Source organism: Syngnathus scovelli, chromosome 8, assembly GCF_024217435.2.
Source record: "Syngnathus scovelli strain Florida chromosome 8, RoL_Ssco_1.2, whole genome shotgun sequence".
Classification (NCBI taxonomy): Eukaryota; Metazoa; Chordata; class Actinopteri; order Syngnathiformes; family Syngnathidae; genus Syngnathus; species Syngnathus scovelli.
In genome coordinates this window covers 17700665-17721914 of record NC_090854.1, presented here as the reverse complement: position 1 = coordinate 17721914, position 21250 = coordinate 17700665, and the positions used below count along the sequence as shown (strand labels likewise).

Below are 21250 nucleotides of genomic sequence, written 5' to 3'. Positions count from 1 at the left end.
GGGAGGGAGGGAGGCAGCCGGAGGGCAGACCTGACCGAGCCAGTGAGGGAAAACCGAGACAGAGTGGGAAAGAGCTCTCACTCTCGCTCTTCTAGGAAAACAACATCGGTCCGCTGTGTTTGCGTGCGAGAGTTTTCTTCTCCCCTTACGGACTAAGCAGCTCACTTGACTTTTCCACTTTTTCTCGCTGGCAGTAAACCGTGCTCCGAGGAAGCGCAACTGATGGGTAAGAGCTTCTTGTTATTGCTCTGTATGGAATGGAATGGAATGGAATGGAATGAAAAGCGTGTTTGCTCACCCTTTTCCAGAGCCTCTTGACGAGACTTGTTTGCGTTGCGTCTGAGTCAATAATGTGGACTCAATCTGGTTCTCTTGCCGTTCTGGCGCTCTCGCTGTTGCCTGGCCGGCCCGCCGGGTTGTCGCTCTCCTCCTCCTCCTCTCCTTGGATGAGCTGCTTGCTGTGTGTGTGTGTATGTGTGTGTGTGTGTGTGTACACACTCATTTGCTGCGTGGGTGTGCAGGCAGCCTTGAGTAGAGCCGCCAGTGTTTGTTGAATGGTCCCGGTGTGTGTGCGAAGACTCTCCTCCTCTCGCCGCTGTCCAAGTGGAGGGAACAGATGGCACAGGGTTCGCATCTGGACCTCCCCGAAGCTTCTTGCGCTCTGCCGTGTACAAAGGTTGACGGTCAGTAATCTGTCACAAATAGGCCTCGCCGAGGTTTGTTTTGAAAAAAGTTGAGGCGACGTCAATTGGATTTTGAAGGTCTGCCTGGAAGTTCTCAGGTTTGCATGTTCACCCTGGCATGTTTCCAAAACATGCCTCATTGAAGACTCCAAATTGTCCTGAGCAACAAGTTGGTTGTTTGATTCCCTGAAGCCTAAGTTAGCTCCAGGTCAGCGTCGTACGCGAGTCGTAGCTAGCTTCAAGAGTAGCGGCTAGGCCTGCGCCATGATTTGCCATCATTTTGATTGGCGGTGAAACATCTCGGAGCTGTCAAAGGTGCCTTTGGCATCTCTTATCTTATCTGCAACTAATGTGAAGGATTTTTAGGGATGATCTTTGAGATTTATTGGCCAGCTGTGATGTCTTTTCAACCTTGCAAAGAGGTACAAGTTATCGCAAAACCGTTGCTGACATGTTGATGTCGTTGTTGACATTTGAGCACACTGACCAAAATGCGATAATCAACCTTTGAACGGAAGGGTGGGGAAAAAAAAAAAAAATGCTGAAATGGGTCAATCTTATTGATATGTTTACATCTGATCAACTTGATGAAATTAGCTTGTTCCCTATTCAAATATATGGAGCACCCCCCCAAAAATAATCACCCTTGGTGTCAAGATCTGCCACACGACCTTTACAAGTAAAACACACACACACACACTGATGCACCAGCATGTCTGGTCCGGCCGGCCGGCCCGCCACACCCTTTCTTCTCTCCTTGCCGTTCTGTTGACGAGGTGTCAAGTTCCAAGTGCCGAGCATGTGACCGGCTGGCTGGGCCAGTAACCAATCGCCAGCCGATGGGTCGGCGGGGATATGTGGGAGACGCTCGCCAATGGCTCGGAGGTGTCGACGAGCGGCAGCGGGCCGGTCTGAGCTTTACAAACGGAATGATAAACAAACGGATCGCACCGTTCCCTCGTTCATTGGGATACCACGCTGGATGGGTTACCACGGTGACCGGCAGTTTGCTTTTAGCCGTGTCGAGACTTTTCCGTCCCGCTGCTCAACACGCGTCACGAGCGTCCGCTACGAATCTGCATTGGGGTGAAAAGTGATGTGCGTGTCAATCAAAGTTCTTTTCACCCTGTCCGCTTTTGATCTTGAATTCATCAAACAGTTGGCAGTAAGCTTTTCTTCTGCTCTAGTTGACGTGAGCGCAGCAGCACTGCCCTCGCAGGTGCCCCCCACCGCCACAACCATCCTCCCCATGGACCTGCGGATGGTTGACCACCATCATCATCACCGCCACCATCACCACCAGCAGCAGCAGCAGCAGCAACAGCAGACCCCGTATGGATTGCACCCGGCACCGCCCGACGAGCCGAACAACGGGCCCGTCGTCGGTGAGCGCCGTTGATCTCGGAGCCGCGACGACTTTGTTCTGTGCAGAGGGTGATTGATTGATTGATTTTTTTGAAGGCCACCAAGAGCAGCAGCTGCAGCAGGAGCTGGTGGCTCTCAAACACAAGCAGCAGCTCCAGAGGCAGTTACTCATCGCTGAGTTCCAGAGGCAGCATGAACAGCTGTCCAGGCAACATGAAGCTCAGCTGCATGATCACATCCAGGTGAGGGAGCCTCGGCCACATGGTGGCGCTGTCCAGACTCACAAGTGACAGTCGTTAAATGTTAAGTTTTAATCTTCTGAAGCAAACATCAAGCAAGTTTGAGTGAGCGCAAAATTTCAAGCAACCATTAACGATCAATCGTGTAACTTCAATGATCTGCTATTGGCGAGCTAAAGTGTGACGTTAATAAATTCCCGTCTGATGATCCACGCTTTCGTTTTGTCATCAGCACCAGCAGGATCTGATGACGTTGAAACATCAGCAGGAGCTGCTGGAGCACCAGCGCAAGGTGGAGCAGCAGCAGAGGCAGCGGCAGCAACGCAACGAGCAGCAGCTGGAGAAGCAGCACCGTGAACACAAGCTCCTGCAGCTCAAAAACAAGGAACGCGGACAAGAGAGTGAGTGGAATGAATACGATGGAGACGAGAAGCCAGGAGAGGCCGGCCGGCTGACTTTGCGCCTCCGCCGTCCGTCTCAGGCGCGGTGGCCAGCGCCGAGGTCAAGATGCGACTCCAAGAGTTTGTCCTCAACAAGAAGAAAGCCTTGGCTCATCGAAACCTCAACCACTGTCTGTCGGGCGATCCGCGCTACTGGTACGGGTGAGTCAGGAAGTTGGCACGCCAGTCTCATTTCTCCCTCCGTTCCACCTACGTCGGCGTTCAGAATGCTCCACTTGACCTTGCAAATGGAGACGGGCTTTCTTTGAGTTGTTGACGGTGGATGAAGTTCATCCCACGGCTGGCTTTTCAGGGGCCGCTTGTGTCCCACGCCAACGGCGGTGATGGCTCTCGTTGCTATGACAATCGGATGCAAGCGTTTAACAGCTGGCGCCAGTTCACGCGTGCCGTCGGACACGACGAACGCACGAGGCTTGCGGGTTTGGTGACCTCTGAATATTTTTGCCACCCGCAGGAAAACCCAACACAGTTCTCTGGATCAAAGCTCCCCCCCACAAGCGCTGATGTCAGCATACCAACACGCAGCGCTGGGCACGTACGACGCAAAAGACGACTTCCCGCTACGCAAAACGGGTAAGCCAAAGCAGCCATCTGAACGGCGCTGAGAAATGCCAGGCATGAGGGCTTTTTTTTTGTCTTTATTTTTCTGCCCCCGACGGCTTGATAGCAACAACTGACTTGAACTTGTTTTGAGCTGCGTCGTTTGCTTTTTCTGCGCAAAGGGCGAAACATAATTTGCGCTTTTATTTGTGGACGTCTTGGCCGTGCCCCGCCCCGCCCCGTTTGCTCGTCGTGTTTGGACAGATCCAGACAAGTCCCCAGATGCTGTCCTGCCTCAACCTTTGCCTCGGGGAAACGTGCCGCTCTCGTGTCTCGCTCTCTGGCAGCTTGTGACATCACCAGCGCCGTGAACAGGAAGTGAGGAACACAGAACGCCACTGTTGTGCGCGCCTCTGACGAGCAATCCTGTCACGCACTGAGCGCCCCCCCCCCTCACGGTGACCCATTTCAGTGATGTCCATGTGAATTATAGATATGCTGAGAATTATTTTCCGTCTAGTGAGCTCAGACAAAATGCAAGAAATGAATCTGCAGCCAAACACTTAGGCTGCTGATTAGTGTAAAAAGTTTGGGATCCACTTGCTGGAGGCATGGTTGATAGTGTGCGTCATACAATATTTATTTATTCATTTATTTATTTATTTCCCATTATTTTTCCATTTATTTATTTGTAGGAATGGATTTCCAAATATGCTTTGTTCTCTCGTTGCGCACATTTGTGGACCGTGATGAGCGTCAAAGTTACTTGGTGAACCGAGCCAGTTGTCTGAATCAATTGTGCCGCCTGCATTTCCGGGAATTGGGCCTGTTGACTTTCGGCAAAAGTATTGATTGCTGCACATCTTGCTGCTTTTCCTTGAAAAAGCTGAATGAGTCAATCCGCGCGGGTGACAACAACGCACCGGTGTTCCAAACAGACAATCGATCAATATGTTTTGTCTAATGGAAGCAATTTCCTACCTCGTTGTTGATGGTCTCATCGAGGTGGGATTGTCCTGAAATGTCTGCAAAAGTACAAAGCCCACCTCGACGTTGAGAAACACAAAAGAGCAGAACGGTCGAGCGTCCGACTTGAAACCATGTGGAAAATTCCATATTTGCTTCGTGTGTTATTTTTAGCTTTGGGTATTGCTGAGATTGAAAAAAAAAAAAAAAAAAAACTGAAGAGGAGGGAAAGTTATGCCAAGGGCAAGGGAGAGGCGGGGAATTAGCGCCAGAGACGAGCGGAGGTGAGTCAAAGCGCCAGTGTCAGCAGTAAAAGCAGTCTGGGCCCCGCGCACGCACGCGCACGCGCACACACAGCGCGGCTTTCTTTTTTGCACGCTTGGCGTTAACGAGCGTCAAAGTCACGATGCCCTCGTGCGCTTCTCTCGACCTCCCTTTAATCCGCCGCTTTTTGTTGGCTCTCATTGTTTCAAACTTAGTTGTAGAAAGGGATGAGTCGAAAGTCGCTGTCAGGATGTCCACTGATCTCTGGGAAGAGGTCACCACGTTTTGCAAGCGGCCCCGCTCGAGTCATTAAGCCGAGAAGAAAGCTCCTTCTGTTTGAGATTTTCTGACGGGGGGGAAAAAAAGGGCAAGGCTGGGCAAGGGCCGTCATCCACCATGACGGCTAACTTTGTCCTTGTGCTCTTTGCAGCCTCGGAACCCAACCTGAAGCTGCGCTCGCGGCTCAAGCAGAAAGTGACGGAGCGCCGCAGCAGCCCTCTCCTCCGCAGGAAAGACGGCCCCGTCCCCACGGCCAAGAAACGCTCCCTGGATATCGCCGGTGAGCGCATTTCCACGGACGCGACGTTTGGCTCTCGCGCTGGCGAATCGCCAACGGCTTTTCTTTCTTTCAGACTCGGCATGCAGCAGCGCCCCCGGCTCGGGTCCCAGCTCCCCCAGCAACAGCTCCAGCAACATCCCCCACGAGAACGGCGTGCCCATGTCCGGCAGCCCGGGAGAGGTAACGCCACGATGGCTTCTCACGCACGACCCGAGCGCGGCAAACGTGCCTCTTCTGTCCCCATTCAGACGTCCCTGCTTCAGCGTCTGGTTTTGAGGGACGGCTCCGTCAGCCATTTCTCGCTTTACACCTCGCCGTCGCTGCCCAACATCACCCTGGGGCTGCCGGCCGCCGCTTGTCCCGGAAGCGCCGTAAGTGTCCAATGGCGTCTCTGTAAACGCACACAGACGTCAGCCAAACATCTTGAGGCCATCTTACGTAAATGACAGCAAGCCGCTTTTATTTCCTCCCTTCGGTATGTCTCATTTGACTTCCTTTTGCGTCTCAACAATGTCTGGCTTCTTTTTTTCTTTTCTTTTATAGGCAATATCAGGACATCAAGACGCGGAGAGCCGCCTGGCCTTACCCGGCGCCGCCGCCATTCCTTTGACTCCCCCTTTCCTGCCCGCCGCCTACTTGGCATCTTCAGGTCTGGAGCGAGAGGGGGCGGGAAGCGGCGCGGCTGGCCACGCCCCCCTTCTGCAACACATGGTGCTGTTGGAGCAGAGCCACAGTCCAATGGGTCAGTACCGTCGGCAGTGAAAATTGTTATTTATTTCACATTTAAGGTTCGTAACAGATAAAAACAGAAAAGTATCGGGTCCCAACGGCGGTGGCGGCGCTTTTGTGTTTGTCAGTCGGCTTAGGCGGCCTGACGCTGGCGGCGCCTTCCGTATCCAAGCTGGCGCGGGGCCATCACCCGCTGGGTCGGACCCAGTCGGCGCCCCTTCCGCAGCAGCCGTGCGCTCAGGCCCAGGCCCTGCAGCAGCTGGTGGTCCAACAGCAGCACCAGCAGTTCCTGGAGAAGCACAAGCAGCAGTTCCAGCATCAGCAGCACATCATCAGCAAGGTGCCGTTGTTTGCTTACTTTTCTTTTCTCCTTGATAATCTACAAACTACATCATCCATCTTAATCTGAATTAGCATAATTATAAAATTGAAAAGTGAGCAAGGATTATGATTTTATGGTTTATTTACTCTGCTTTAGCATTCAAAAAAGATGTTTTCTATATTTGCCCAAATGATTTATATTTCATTTATATTTATAAACACCAAAGTTTGTTTGTGGGTGAGTGATGCTCTAATGTCTCCAAATCCAAATGTACAGAGGGCAATCAAAAAAGTCTCCTGAGCATTTAGTCTGTGCGTTCATGTTCTGTTGGTCGCCATGGCAACTGTTCTCCCGGCGATGCTGCCTCCGTGTATGGCTTCCAGGAAATGTGACTCACCCTAATGATGGTGGGCGTGTGTGGCGCGCTGGTGTGCGTATGTACAGTAGATGCGAGGTGCAAATGAGGTTTGGGCCAAGGACAAGCAAACGTGCGCACACACACACTCACTCGCGCATGCGCGCGTGTGTGAGAAAATTACCTGAAGACCTCTTAACCCTTGTGCTTCTCAAATATCTCCACAAAAAAGGTCCTGGATGCTTTCATGAATCATTCATATGCCCTCTTTTTTTAAAATGTATTTATTTATTTTCAGTTTTCTTGTTTTTGTTTTTTTTATTGCTCTTGACAAATGTATTACTTACCAAAATATCCAAAAGCTCTCATTGAAACATTGTGCGTTGCTAATTAGTGTGTGTGCATGGCATGGTTGTCCCGCTCCCACTTTGCTTGCACTCTTTGGTGCAAAGAGAGAAAAGGAAGGTAGTGAGGACGAGTGCCAATCGCTCGAGCGCGCACCACTGAGTGGCTGTTTTGAGTTTGTTTGGAAAAGAAGGACGGGGATGAAGCAAGAGCCTGCGCTCTGACGTCAATGAACTGTTCCCTGGGCAATATGCCAGCCCCCCCTCCTCCTGTGTGTGTGTGTGTGTGTGTGTGTGTGTGTGTGTGTGTGTGTGTGTGTGTGTGTGTGTGTGTGTGTGTGTGTGTGTGTGTGTGTGTGTGTGTGTGTGTGTGTGTGTGTGTGTGTGTGTGTGTTGCATGCACTAACAGTGTTCCGCTCCATGTCTGACCCACACAAACTCCTCGATGATGGACTAATAATTCAATCACACAATGATTCTTAAAAAAACAAACAAAATATGCCTTTTTGCTACTTCCTCTTTTTTTGGTAGCGCTGCCATCATGTACTCCGTGTTTTTCCCCTTTCACGCAGGCCTGGACACGTTAGCCATGCTTAATGAGTCTTGAGTTCTGAGAACGGGTCCGCTCGAATGCTTGAAGTGAGAAATAATGTGCCAGTGTGACGTTTCCCGCATTTTCCTTTCTGCTCAGATGATGTCCAAGCCGGGCGAGCAGAGCTCGGCCGCCAGCTCCACGGCGAGCGTGTCGTCCAGGCAGCACCAGAGTCACCCGGAGGAGACGGAAGAGGAGCTGAGAGAGCACCAGGGGCTCCCGTCCTCCTCGCCGTCCTCCTGCTCCGTGGCCATCAAGCAGGAGCCCCTCGACCCTCACGAGCAGGACAACAGACAGGCCGAGCAGGAGCTCCTCTTCAGACAGGTGAGTTTTTAAAAAAAATGTAGCATAAAAGGAAAATACCGAAATACCTTCTCACAATTATTATGCAAGACGAGGTATTTTTTGGTTTTATATAAAGGAAGCGAGCAGACAGCCAAGGCAGATGGACAACAAAACACCTCACTCGCACTCACGCTTGAACTATTCTGTCAGTTTCATTCGCACCGGAAAGTTATGCAACACCACAGCACGGGGCGATGGTGGCGAGCGTTTCTGTCTGTCACGCGCCGTCGATGCCGTGAGGAGAAAAGCCGTCTGTACGTGGCCCGCGATTGGTTGGCGGCCAGTCCAGGGTGTCCTTACTTTCTCAAGCAACATGTTTGCAAGCATGAGACCTTCCTCGTGTTTGCAAAGTCATGACCCGCTTTATAGACGAGATAAAAAAATAGCCCCCGGTACATTTTGAAAGGACGCATTCTTACGCAATTTATTTGCTAACTTTCCGCGACCCACTGGTTGAGAATGTGCAAACACTCATGACACCAACAGATTGTGTTTGTTGATGGAGTAAAGCGGCAGCGGCGATAACATCTTTGCGAGACATGCGCACAAACCGACATGCGTAGTCAGGACGCCGCGTCCGCTTCCTATCTCGCTCTGGCCCATCCCTGCCGGCTGCCGACTCGCCGGCCTCGGCCAAATTCAATCAGACGCTCCGCCGGCTGTCGCCATGGCGCCCCCAGTGTAAGCGGACACGCCTGTCGGGATGGCAACGTACGAGTGCTTGATGGCTTGACTCGGGGAGTGGAAAACGCTCGCCAATGCTTACCTCAAGTTTCCATCAGATTGGATGTACAGTTGTACAAGGGCACTTTAGTGTCATTTTCACTTTTCACAGTTTTTTTTCCCCCCCCAAATACTGTCGCTTTTTTCAACCTCACGCGTCAGCAGTCGCCATCTGGACTCACAGCTTTAAATGTGTGCCCAGGGCGCCCTCTTATGGCCAGAGAGAGCACGCGCAGTCCCCACAGACAAGGCCGAACGTCCCGTAAACAGATGCTTAAAACCTCCGCTTGGGTCTCGGCGACTCGTTGAAACGCTGCGAGTAAATGATTTGATCCTTATTTGTTTGCAAGTTGACTATATTGGTGTATGCTAATTAGCTTTCACTTGAGTAGGAACTTTAATACTTTAGGACGGACTAAGCGCATTTGGGGGATAAATGAGCAAATAAAATAAATAAATAGAATACAGAAATAAAATGCTAAATGCGGGCCCACCTCACTTAGCAGAGTGTGTTTGTGTGTGAAAGCAGCAAGCCCAGCTGTTGGAGCAGCAGCGCATCCAGCAGCTGAGGAGCTACCGGGCATCCATGGAGGCGGCCGGCTTGCCGGTCAGCCTGGCCGCCCACCGCCCCCTCTCCAGGGCCCAGTCCTCTCCGGCCGCGGCCTCCTTCGCCATGATGGTGCAGGAGCCGGCCGTCAAGACGCGTTTCACCACAGGTCTGTTGGGACTCATCGTTTTGCAAGGATGAGCAAATGTCAGTGTTTATGTGTCGATCGCTCAGGTCTGGTGTACGACTCGTTGATGCACAAGCACCAGTGTATGTGCGGCAACACAAACAGCCACCCAGAACACGCGGGTCGCATCCAGAGCATCTGGTCGCGTCTGCAGGAGACGGGCCTCAGAGGACACTGCGAGGTAAAGAACTTCAAATTGCATCATCAAAAGTGAATTGAATGTGATTGATTCATATAACAATCCAAATAAAATATACCCGTTTTAAATGGCGTCCTTAAATAGCAATATGGCTTAGTGTATTTGAAAATGATCCTCATCGATTACGTTTTGATTACAAATTGAATGGACGCCAGAGCGCAAGAGTGGCTTTCGCCAATAGGGGGCAGTGTTTCGCCAGTTATCGCCTTGAGCTCACGTTTCTGTAGTCCAACTTGAAATAGATGGAGACTTGTTAATTCCGTCTCATACATTCATCATTATCTCGGAAATAGTTTCGGAGTGTGGCTAATAGGTCTTTCTTGTGTCCAGTGCATCCGGGGAAGGAAAGCCACACTTGAGGAACTCCAGACGGTCCACTCTGAAGCGCACGTTCTGCTGTATGGAACCAACCCGCTGCGGCAGAAGCTGGACTGTAAGTAGCGCTGCCATTCATTTCTTGCAACTTTCCATGTTTTAAAACAAACAACAAATCGAGTGAGTTCTGGAGACGCTGCAGCTCTGCTTACCTTTTGTTTGCGTCCTTGGACTCCGGCAGCAAACAAAAGGTTAACTTTGTTGTGCAATCTGACTGGCGAGTTAAAGAATATGCTATTGTCCTGCTGTCAACACTTTGTGTTTTATTTTCTTGCTCTCACAGTTTTTTTTTCCCCATGAAACAGATCCTCTAAAATTGACTCTCCCAATAGACCCCATTGATGTTCTTTTTTTTTTTTAATCCCACCCCCAACCCCTTCAGCTTTCCCAATTAAGGAGTGGCCTTGAACACTTACTCACTCCTGCAATAGGTCACAAAGTCAAATGCAGAGATTTGCGAGTTATGCAGCAATCTGTGAGAGTTATTCTTTGCTTAAACTTGTGTTTGCCCTCGTCGGGCCGGAGCAGAGGGTCGTGGAGTGCTTGTGTATTATTTGCGTTTTACAGTCGCTACAATCAGCAGCGATCTCATTGGCTGTCGTCCGCACATCAGACCTAACAGAACCGCTAAGCTCACGCTAACTCGCTGTCCAGTCTGACGAGCGTTCTGAAGAGTCGTCATCAGCTGGAATCTTAATTGCTGCTCTTTTGCTCTCAGGTTCCGTCAGTCCCATGTTTGTGAGATTGCCATGCGGCGGCATTGGGGTAAGTTGATAAAAGCGCCTCATTAAACACGTCTGGCCTTACACGCTTAATTGTGTTGTTACAACAGCAGTCGAATGTTTTTGGGGTAAACAAATAAGTCCTTGACTTGCAGCAGCCACTCACTCTGCGTCCCCCGCCTCAATAATAATTCCATTACAACACCCACGCGCGCAATCTTACCACACTGGCACGCACGCACACACACACACACACAGAGCCCCCCTCAAGCACCGGAGGCAACAAAAGCTGTTGCTCGCCTTTCCGCTGTGTTTGTAATTGTAACCAGATGTGTTGTGCCTGAGAGGTGTGTGCGTGCGTGCGTGTGTGCGTGTGTGTGTTGTTTGTATAACAGTGTGTTGGGAAATTAGCGGGACAATGATTTGCTTTCTTGCCAAGTTTCAAGCGGCCGCGGCGGCGTTTACCTGCGGCTCGATGTGTACCTCCATTAAGAAAGTTTTTCTTCATCTCGTCTCCATCCTCCTCCCTTCGTCCCACGGGCCTTTACGGCTCGCTGTGGTGGGAACAATAAGCGCCAGAGCTGAGTTCTGCTCTTTATAACGGCAAATGGAGCTAAATTGTTGTCTTCCTGTCATACACATGCATACAAAATGCACACGCTGGCTCACAGAGGAAAGGGGGGCTCAAATTAGCCTGTCAGCCTGAGGAGAAACATCATTCCATCACAGCAGCACGCTTTTTTTTTCTCTCTCCTTACATCATGCACACGTAAACATCACTTCTTGCCTTGAAGCACCAAATCTTGGCCCTTTTCCCATCCTATTGGTCCCCTGTAAGCCGACTTGAATACAATTGCCAGCGATGGATTCCTCTCAATGCTTGCTCCTCAAAGACCCCAGAAGTTGTTCATGCAATGTGCTCTTGCCAAATGCATCTATGAGGAGATGCTATAAGCGACACAAATGGTGGCGCAACACAATTAAACAGACACTATGTATTTTTTTTTTTATCCTCTTTATTTATATTTTCTATCCCATGTGTGTTTTGCCAGGTGGACAGCGACACCATTTGGAACGAGGTCCATTCGTCCAGCGCGGCTCGACTGGCCGTCGGCTCGGTGGTGGAGCTGGTCTTTAAAGTAGCGTCGGGAGAGCTGAAGGTTGGTCCATTCACATGTTCAAAATTAGTTAGCGCAAACAAATTAGGTTTCTTTGGTTAGTTGATGAAGATTTCCTGAGGCCATTTTGAGCCAGACCTTCGCCATCCCACGGTGCCCACCAGCCAGTCAGCCAGCCAGCCACCCAGCCAGCCAGTCAGTCAGCCAGCCAGCCGTCCTTTGTCTGGACGAGCGGCTGCTTAGCGTTTGAAGGCAGCAGGGCGCCGCGCGGCATGTTGGCCCTTCCCACTAACGAGCCCCTTTTATTGCGCCCACGCGGCGGCCACCTGCTGAGCAGACTTGGCGCTTGCCGTTAGCTTAGCACCCACCTTTGCGGGCCACATAAAATGATGTGACGGGCTGTATCGGGGCCCCCGGGCCTTGGGTTTGACAGTGGTGTCTTAGGGCATTACAATTGTTTTTTTTTAAATAAACGGAGATTGACTGTCGGGAACATTTGTAAATAGCAAATAAGATGTCGATTTAGTAGATTAGTATTATTCTGGTCGGCCTCGTGGTTGCCACGGTTTCTCCTCTTAAATATCAACAACTTTGTTTCCAACTAGGAGCAGCGCACGTCTTGTGTTAATATTATGAATGCAAGGTTAAAGTTGGCTGTTATTGACTTGCCCTCGGCTTAACCTGAGTTTAACACATGCGCGTGCACACACACACATACACACACACACACACACACCAGCTTCCACACGTGGTTGTCTGAGGAGCCCAATGAGCAAATTCCACCTGCGCCAACAACTGTCAACGCCGCAGGACGCCGTAAATCGTCTCCTCTCGCACTTGGCCGCCCCTCGCGACCGTGTTTGTTTTTGTCCCAAGTGACGGTTCAACGTTTGGTCTATTTTTCTGCTACTTGGAAAAATAATGTCGCTCGTGTCTCTCAGCCGTTTTTTTTTTCCTTCTTTTCTCAAGGCAGCTGTACAAGTTGTCTGTGGGCTAATCTCCCGACTGGCTGCTAATCCACAGCAGCTGCCTCAACATCATTAGTCCATCTTGCCTCACTTAACATCACCCTGGACATTTATCTCATGTCCCCTTATAGCGCTGGGAGTCCCCCAAAAACACTTGCCTTCAAGAAAAAAAAAAAAAAAACTTTTAACTCACTGTGGTGTGTGTGTGTGTGTGTGTGTGAGTCTGCATATGTATGGGCCCAAAACGGAAATTTTCGAGGCGCAAGGAGATAATTTAGCGGTGCATAATGTTAATTGACTTGCCAATCAATATTCGCCTTTCATAATGCTAGGCAAATAAAAAATATATATAAAATAAATATTAAAATAAAATATGTATTTCTTTTTAGAATAAACAAATAATAATAATGAATAAATAATAATGAAAAATGTACTGCTTGAAAATAGATAAAAATATGAAAAGGCACTGGCGTGACCTGCACTTTGTTGTCTTCTGCCAGAATGGTTTTGCGGTCGTGCGACCGCCTGGACACCACGCCGAGGAGAGCACGCCGATGTAAGTCAATAGCAAGTGTGTGTGTGTGTCCTTTAAAGCTGGTGACTTGTTGACGTTGTGTCTCACTTGGCTCCGTCCTCAGGGGATTCTGTTACTTCAACTCGGTGGCCATCGCGGCCAAGCTCCTGCAACAGAGGCTCAATGTCAGCAAGATCCTCATTGTGGACTGGGTGAGTTCCAGACAAAACACTCCCAAGCGGCTCCCGAGCAGTAGAGCAAATGTGAAAATTGATCCTTTGTTCTCTCTTTGCATAAGCGATATACAGAAAAATAAATCCAAATGAGCCATTGTTGCTCGGTGATTTTTATTTTTATTTTTTTGACATTTTGTTGGTACCTGCTGTTTGAAAGCAGGTGAGCGGCCACGTCCTAAGCGGGATATGTCGGTCCAAAGGCTTTTGAAGCGCGCCGCGGTCGCGTCGAGGTGGAGCGCGAGCGGCCCCGCTCGCAGCTATTCTCAGAAACCTTTGAAGGGCCTTTTCATTTCCTCTCTGGCCTATCATCCGTCCATCCCGCCAGCACGTTGTCGCGCCGCTCTGCCACCATCCAGACAACGTTGACATTTTTTGACTAGAGTGTATTGAAATACATTCTTGCGTAATAGCTTCTCAAGTCTTTTAATAGACACCATATTGCCGACCAGATCTTTTTTGGGGGAATTTGTATCCATTGCAAGGACCCAAGCCTGCGATTGATCAGGAAGTCAGCCATGTTGGTTTGAAGGCCTGAGATTGAACAGGAATTCGGCCATCTTGGTTTGAAGGCCTGAGATTGAACAGCAAGTCGCCCATTTTAAGGGAATTCTGATCATCTTCACATCACTTGAATGTATTTAGTTTTGATCAAACTTTCACAGTGTGAGCTGACTGTTTTTGTTTTGCGTAACCAGGACGTTCACCACGGCAACGGCACTCAGCAGGCTTTCTACTCGGACCCCAGCGTTCTTTACCTGTCGCTGCATCGTTATGACGACGGCAACTTTTTCCCAGGGAGCGGCGCCCCCGATGAGGTACGACCCCTAAAATGTATTTCTTGATGAATTGCTCCCTGACTCGCTGGCAACTTTAGGTCGGCAGCGGTCCCGGTACTGGCTTCAACGTGAACATGGCCTTCACCGGAGGACTTGAACCACCCATGGGGGATGCCGAGTACTTGGCGGCTTTCAGGTAAGACTTCCTGTAATTTCTTGTCACTGCTGATTGGCCGACGTGAATAATGGAAAGAACACGTGTGTATGTTTCCGGCATGATGTCACACTATTTACGTAACTAACGCCGATGGATGGATGGATTTTTGGACGGACGGACGGACGGACGGACGGACGGACGGACGGACGGACGGACGGACGGACGGACGGACGGATGGATGGATGGATGGGTTTGGTAGATGGATGGCTGTATGGATGGGCGGACGGATGGACGGCCCGTAGCTCCAAAGCTTCCTCTTGTGCCACGTTGCGTTTGCAGGGGATCGCGGTTGAGCCGCAAGAAAAAAGATAAGATTATTGGCTGTAATGAAATCCAGAAGCTCTCTCTCGCTCTCATGCTGGCTCTCTCTCTCTCTCTCGCTCTCATGCTGGCTCTCTCCTGCTCTCTTTTGGCTTGCTCAATGAGAGGGGAGAAGAATTAAAGTTAATTGAAAGCAGCTCTCCTCGGAGCCAGATGACATGGCTTTGAAGTGTTAGCGTGCGTGTGAGTGCATTTTTTTTCTCGACTCTCTCATTCTCTCTTCTCTCGTCTCCTGCCCTGCTCGACGTTTTTTATGAACGAAGGGGGAAGCCCTGAAGCTTTGGCAATGGAGCTTATTGTTGGCGGCTCTTGCTGGACTTTATACCAACATGGCTTCTTTTGCACATTGTAAAAGATGATTACACGGACGTGCAGTTTTCTTATGAAGCACGTCGAGCATTTGCAAGAGTGTCCGTGACAAAGAATGGGCTCTGCATGAAGAACGTCATTCTCAAAGATAATAATTGGATAAACAAAGCAACCAAACTGCAGATCCTATCTAAAAAAGAATTTCAAATGGAGCCACTTGCATCTCTGTGAAATTTGTTCCAAAAACACCTACATGGTCAATAGATCAGTCTTCCTTCCAAATTCCATCTTCCTCCCACATGCCAGTCTGCAAAGCCATTGCTGGAGCTTCTTCCTGCCGAACATGTCGAGGTTTGATTCCTCTGGGGTGGGAGGGAGGCACCAGTCATTAGAGCAGCTGCTTTTATCATCCTCATCGCTCAAGGTTGGAAGAAGAGGACTTCCGAGTAAATGTGGCGGTCAAGGTTTTTCCCTCGGCGAACAGCGAATCGTCACCGTGCCCCTAAGGCCTTTTGAAACTTCAGAAGATCTACGGCGGATCCCTGTGGTACTCCGCCGCTCCCCACGAAGCAACACTACACGCCTAAATGTCAGCTACTCCCTCGTTCCCCTCTCGAAAATGTGTGTTCAGAGCCGTAGCCACGAAAAGTCGCCGGGAACCACGTGTTTGGCCCTGTGGTGAGCGTTCACCAAGCAAATGAAACATCAATGTTAACTTGTGGTACACACTTTTTAACGGCTTTATTCAAACACTGTCGGTCCCCGTCGGATTGTGCCGATTGGATTGAAATGGAAGCTCGCTCGCTCGCTCGCATTTATTGGCCGCGGCGTGTCGGCCAACCTGCAACAGTCGCTGCGTGTCAACAAAGTGTTGTCATTGACCACACCCATCCCACTTTTAGAAGTATCTCCTCTACTTTACGTCCATGCAATTATAACTGGCCTCGCTCTGCTTTCTACTTAAGGAGCTTCTATTACCGCTTGCAAATGTTCAAAATTACCCTTTCTAGAAGGTCGTGCGGTGACTTTCGCTTCCGTGCACGCATACACACAGTTGCTCTGTGTGTTTGCTTAAAAATCTTTTCGAGTTGAGCGCTGATGTTTTGCTGTTCATGATCTCGCTCAGTTCTTGGTAAATACGTACGTTGGAAGGCTCAGCAGTGACTTTGACTTGACTTGACAGAGCAACTTGCAGATTCCAGCCAGTTTGATCCTATCAAAAGGGAATGTCATCAATTTTGAGGGATCATTATTTGCTGATCCGGACTTTGTGGTTTTGATTGCGCTCCGGAATGGGTGGAGTGACAGTTCTTTTCTCAGGAAACGTTGTGTTTCTTGGAGCTCTCGGCGTCTGGCCTCGTCGGCGGCCGTATCGTTCCGCCAACCTTTTTGCATGACAAAAATAACTCTTAATGAAATGTGGCCACACGGGACCGGGAGATAAAAACTTTGGCGGCACCTGCCTTATGTTGTGCATATTTTTCTTCAGATACAAATTTGCATGGTGTTTTAAAGTTTCTGCATTTGCCTCGTAGGACGGTGGTGATGCCGATAGCCAACGAGTTTGCGCCAGACATGGTTCTGGTATCATCTGGGTTTGATCCCGTGGACGGACATGCTCCACCTTTGGGTGGATACACGCTGACCGGCAAATGTAAGTTCACCATTGATTTGGTTTGCTTGACAAATAGTGTCTTAATAGTGTTGCCATGTGACAATTAACTCATTCACTTATAAACTGAACTTTGACGTCTATAGCCATCAATGGTAGTGAATGAGTTAGTCAGAATTTGTTAAACAAAAAGTGCAAGTGAAACTGCAGAAGGCCCTCGCTATACCATGTTTTGAGATCACAAAGTAGCTTGCACAGCGCCGTTAGAACCCGTTAGCCCCTCAATGTGGAGCCTCGATTGCAGCTTCATCACAAGGCGTACTTATATTGTAGCGTGAAACCCGCCTCATATTCTGGCCAGCTTTTGGCCCCAATAAATCCACAGCGCACCTCTTGTGGATTGTTTCCCTTCTTTTAAGCCATGTGCAGGCCCACTTTTTTGTTTTCTTTGATCAAATTCCAGAAAGGAAGTGGGAGCTTCATCAGCCTCCCCCTGACTTTTTTTTCTCTCTCTTTTCCCGTTTTCCTGCATATCCAGGTTTCGGCTACCTGACCAGGCAGCTGATGGGTCTGGCAGGAGGTCGGCTGGTACTCGCCCTGGAGGGCGGCCATGACCTCACCGCCATATGTGACGCGTCTGAGGCCTGCGTCTCCGCTCTGCTCGGCAACGAGGTAAGATGAGAGAGAGCCAGGCGGGGGGGGGGGGGGGGCATCATTAGTGTAGAAAAAGAGAAGCCTCATCACAGCTATTGTTTGCTTGATTTGAAACATTTCACTGGGTTTTGTATGCAAGGCATTTCTTCTTTCGAGCTCGTTGTCGACACGGAGATAGAGTCCTTCACGCTTGACAAGAAGTCCGCAGAGGCTGCCAGAAGTCAAAGTCAAAGACGGCACTGGGAGAGGCTTCCCGGGCAAAAGGTTAATTGTGGGCGTGTGTAGGTTGGATTCTGGATCGCGGCGCTGCGATTCATGGCGCTCCACAGAATAGCCGCCTCCACTTTTTTGGCTTAGCGGAGCTCCAGTTCGCACTCGGCTCCAGATTATGTAACCAAGTTAACTTTACATCTCTTGCTGTCCAAATGTGCTCCAGTTAATATTTATTCACCAATGGATACGATTGCTCTATCCGTGTTGTTTTTTTAGACATTGAGTAAACATAGTAAGCGTGTCAGCCATCAAAGTAAGTCATTAGAGATTTATTCCCGCTTAGTCAGCCATTGCGCCAAGAGTTAGCAAAGCTAGCTTGTGCTGTGAAGTTTGTACTGAGGACTTTGCAAGTGAAGGACAACTGCTTCAAAAATTCTGAATTGGATCAGGAGTTTCGGCGGCCTGCCGAGCAACCCTAACCCCCCCCCCCCGTCAGGAGGTCAATGGACGAGTGGCGCGTAGAGCTGCAAATGTGAAAATAGGCAGGAGGCGTCGAGCGTCAATTGCCCCATGGGGCCGCCCCGCTCGCTGGCCGACGCACATCTGAAAGCGGTTAGCCTCGCACCTCTTTCGGCGAGGTCAGTCCAGGCCTTGGGATCAGATCGGACGGGGAAATGAGGTAATTGTTTGAAGTGGAGCGTGAGGAAACCAACCTGGGTTATTTTCATGCTGCTTTTATGATGGATTCTGTTTTTGCATCATGCAAGGAGTTTGTAATTGCCCACTTGGAACGGCTGATGCTCTTTTCAAACATGCCTGAAGGTTTACATGGCAGCAGCCCCTGGAAAGTTTGGGGGTAAAAAAAGCCTCTGACAACCAATTCATCTACAGACAAGAAATGTAATGGTCACGTCTATCATAACAAGCCACTTGGCTAAATTGTCCGGCATTGTTAGCTCCGCTTTTTTAATGTAGCTAGAGCATAGCTTGAGGAAAGTTGAACCGTAACCAACAGAAAGCGAGTCAGCGTCAATATAATTGTCTTGATTTCTGGTGATGTCAGTCAGCAGCAGCGAGGGGGGGCACGTTTAGATTGTCGGAATTTTGATACCTGACAACCGGGAAAAAGCCTGAAATATCCCTGATGGTATCAAAACAGGAAGCCAGTAACTGCTTTATCATAATATCAGCAAAGGTCCCCGTAATGGATCTGGAATGCGGCTGGAAAACATCAATGGCGCTTTGCAGCTCTGAAGAGAGAGAAAAAAAAAAAAAAAGGACCGCTGCTTGGATGCTTTTTGGCTTTTCCCAGTTCACGAGTCAATCGTGGTCGGCTCCATGTGCTTTTTTTCTTGCTTGAACGTTTCTGGATCTGTCAAACGACAGGCGAGATGGGGAACTTTAAATTGACAGCCAATGAGGTTGCGGTCCTCTGCAGGTTTTTTTTTGTTTCTGCCAAATTGCCAAAAAGCAACTCTTGCATTCAATCAAAGACCCATTTTGAAAGTCTCTATTTCTGCTTGACCTCTTTGACCTTTGACCTGCGTCGCTCGTACTTTTACTGGCCTTCCGAGTGAGAAAGACCTTTTATTGCCAAGTTAGGAAAAGCTGCGCTGGAATAAGCCTTAGGTTGCTTTTCAAAACAAAATGTCAAAATGGTCAAGCTAAGAGCATTAGCTCTTTAACTAGGAGCTAATTTACGATTGCTAGCAAACAGATGCATAGACGCACGCTTGTTAGCAATGATTTGATAAACAACAGGCTAATATGCTAATTGCTAGCAAACAGATGCATAGACGCACGCTTGTTAGCAATGATTTGATAAACAACAGGCTAATATGCTAATGGCTTGCACCCGTCTGTGCCTTTTTTGGGCATGTTTTTGCTCCGGTTACAGTAAGACGCTCAAATTCACCTGTCCCCTCTCGGGGCCCAGCAGTGGAAAAGATCACCTGCTTTGGTCGCCACACGCCGTTTCGCCCCGCTCACTTAGCATGACATAATCAACAGGTTTTGGTGACCGCTAACACATGTAGGCCGCCGCAACAGTAAACAATGGCCGCCTTGTGCGGCCTTTTTCTTTTGCTGAACAAGTGGAATCCCACCTCTTTCCACTGTTTTTGTTTCAGCCTCCCCCTGGAATGTTTATACCGGCGCACATTCCTCGCTCGTAGCTCGTGGCTTTCCGCGGCGTCTCGCTGCGGCGTCTCGCTGCGGCGTCTAGCTGCGGCGTGCCAGGACATCAGTCAACGTGTCGCAGAAGTCTTCAAACTGTTCTCGTCGTCTTCTTTTCATACCACCGACGGATCGGTGGACCTTATGGGTTTCTCTGTAGCCATTCCTGCCAGGTGGGGACCCCCAGAGGACCCTGACATGAGCCATTAAAGTTTATAAGCCTGGGGCCCGGCTGTCAGTCATGCAGACAGACCGCCCGCCCTCCCCAACCCCCCATCCGAGCGCTGGCTGAGGTGAGCCCCCGTGAAACCCCAGAGAACCCCTGACCTCGCTTTGACGGAAAGCTCAAGCGAGCGGGCTTCGTCTGGTTTTGACGGGCTGGGGGTTACGGCAAATGGTTTTGGGCTTGTCCCTGAAGGCTGAAAGGTGACTTTGCAACCAAATAGTGGACCACTCTGGCTTGCGGGAAAAAACTCTTCAAGACTACAACAATATTGCCTTGTTTTTGAAAATGGTTCGTTCCGACGGATCTCTTTTCAGATCCAATGGGCGGCTTCCGTCTAGCTTTGAAATGTTTGCAAAGTAACCGTAGGTCACGTGTGTCCATGCGCAAGTACCCGCTCCTTTCCTGTGCTCGTGATGTAGCGTGGCGTGGCGTGGCGTGACACGGATGGATTAAAGTATCCCTCTCCCTGCACTGCCTCTTCCTTCCAGCGCTACGGACCCCGCCCGCACACTGTTTGTTCAAATTAAAAGAACTATTCTGACCTGGTGGAAGGCAGCCAACTTGCCCTTGACATCTTCCCCTTTTGCTCTTGCCTGCCCGCCGACGGCCAACATGAACGTGTGTTCCTCTCTCTTTGCAATCCACTCGATTGATTGGCAGCCAATGAGGTTGCGGCATCATGTGTTGCCGGACAAAATTCGCCATGTAGTACGTGTTTGTCTACACGCGTATAATTTGGTGTGAGCAAGCAGTTTCCATGTCTGTGTCCTTGGGGTGGGTCACAGTACAAAGAGCATATTGTCTTTTTTTTTTCGGTCATAGTTCTGCGAGTTCACATCCAGAGGTGAGCTGGAAGGAGAGTTACTGGTGGATCGCTTACAAATAGTGGTGCCAATTCAAATGCAGCAAGAATGCGCGGCCTCATCAGTGAGCTCATCACAATTTACAGAAGAAGCGCTCAAAAGACATCAATGAAACGAGCAAAAGCATAGACCATTAAACGTGGTCTAAATTTGCTACATGAGTCTCCATCTTTAAATACACAAAAGGATTGCAGAGTCATGTGGCGATGGCCCTCATTTCATTTTTTCCTTTCAGTTGGAGCCCATTCCTGACGAGGTCTTGCAGCGGAGACCAAACGCCAACGCCGTCCACTCGATGGAGAAAGTTCTTGAAGCTCACAGTGAGTGAACAACTGTAATGGTCTTATGCGTCAACGTGCTGTTGTATCAAAAATCACACAAAAGTCTGCATGGAAATCAAACGCAAAAGTCCATTTAAAAAAAATGGTAATTTATTTTTAGCATGTTTTTTTTTGGGAGGTGGTGTGTGATTCTTTTTGGCTTTTTTTTATGTGTAATTTTTTTGTTTTATGTGTGGATTTATTTCACGAA

The 21250-nt window shown here is 49.5% G+C and overlaps 1 protein-coding gene across 11 annotated transcripts in view; it reads left to right on the top strand.

Annotated features, from left to right (window-relative positions):
* LOC125973508 (histone deacetylase 4) overlaps positions 1-21250 on the top strand; it is a 38812-nt gene that overhangs the window by 15574 nt on the left and 1988 nt on the right. For 6 of the 11 annotated variants that reach the window (XM_049727767.2, XM_049727766.2, XM_049727762.2 and 3 more), the window contains 23 exons: positions 1871-2068; positions 2145-2290; positions 2520-2688; positions 2769-2889; positions 3203-3321; positions 4949-5077; positions 5151-5257; positions 5326-5448; positions 5621-5819; positions 5935-6146; positions 7519-7743; positions 9014-9203; positions 9269-9402; positions 9751-9853; positions 10514-10560; positions 11570-11677; positions 13104-13159; positions 13242-13329; positions 14049-14168; positions 14228-14325; positions 16512-16630; positions 17127-17260; positions 20955-21039. In XM_049727767.2, the coding sequence (XP_049583724.1) occupies positions 1933-2068; positions 2145-2290; positions 2520-2688; positions 2769-2889; positions 3203-3321; positions 4949-5077; positions 5151-5257; positions 5326-5448; positions 5621-5819; positions 5935-6146; positions 7519-7743; positions 9014-9203; positions 9269-9402; positions 9751-9853; positions 10514-10560; positions 11570-11677; positions 13104-13159; positions 13242-13329; positions 14049-14168; positions 14228-14325; positions 16512-16630; positions 17127-17260; positions 20955-21039 (2968 nt within the window). In that variant the 5' untranslated portion in view covers positions 1871-1932. Of the gene's footprint in view, positions 1-35; positions 227-432; positions 2069-2144; positions 2291-2519; positions 2689-2768; positions 2890-3202; positions 3322-4948; positions 5078-5150; positions 5258-5325; positions 5449-5620; positions 5820-5934; positions 6147-7518; positions 7744-9013; positions 9204-9268; positions 9403-9750; positions 9854-10513; positions 10561-11569; positions 11678-13103; positions 13160-13241; positions 13330-14048; positions 14169-14227; positions 14326-16511; positions 16631-17126; positions 17261-20954; positions 21040-21250 lie in introns of those variants that run through there. The other 5 variants (XM_049727761.2, XM_049727759.2, XM_049727758.2 and 2 more) reach the window with 5 other exon arrangements.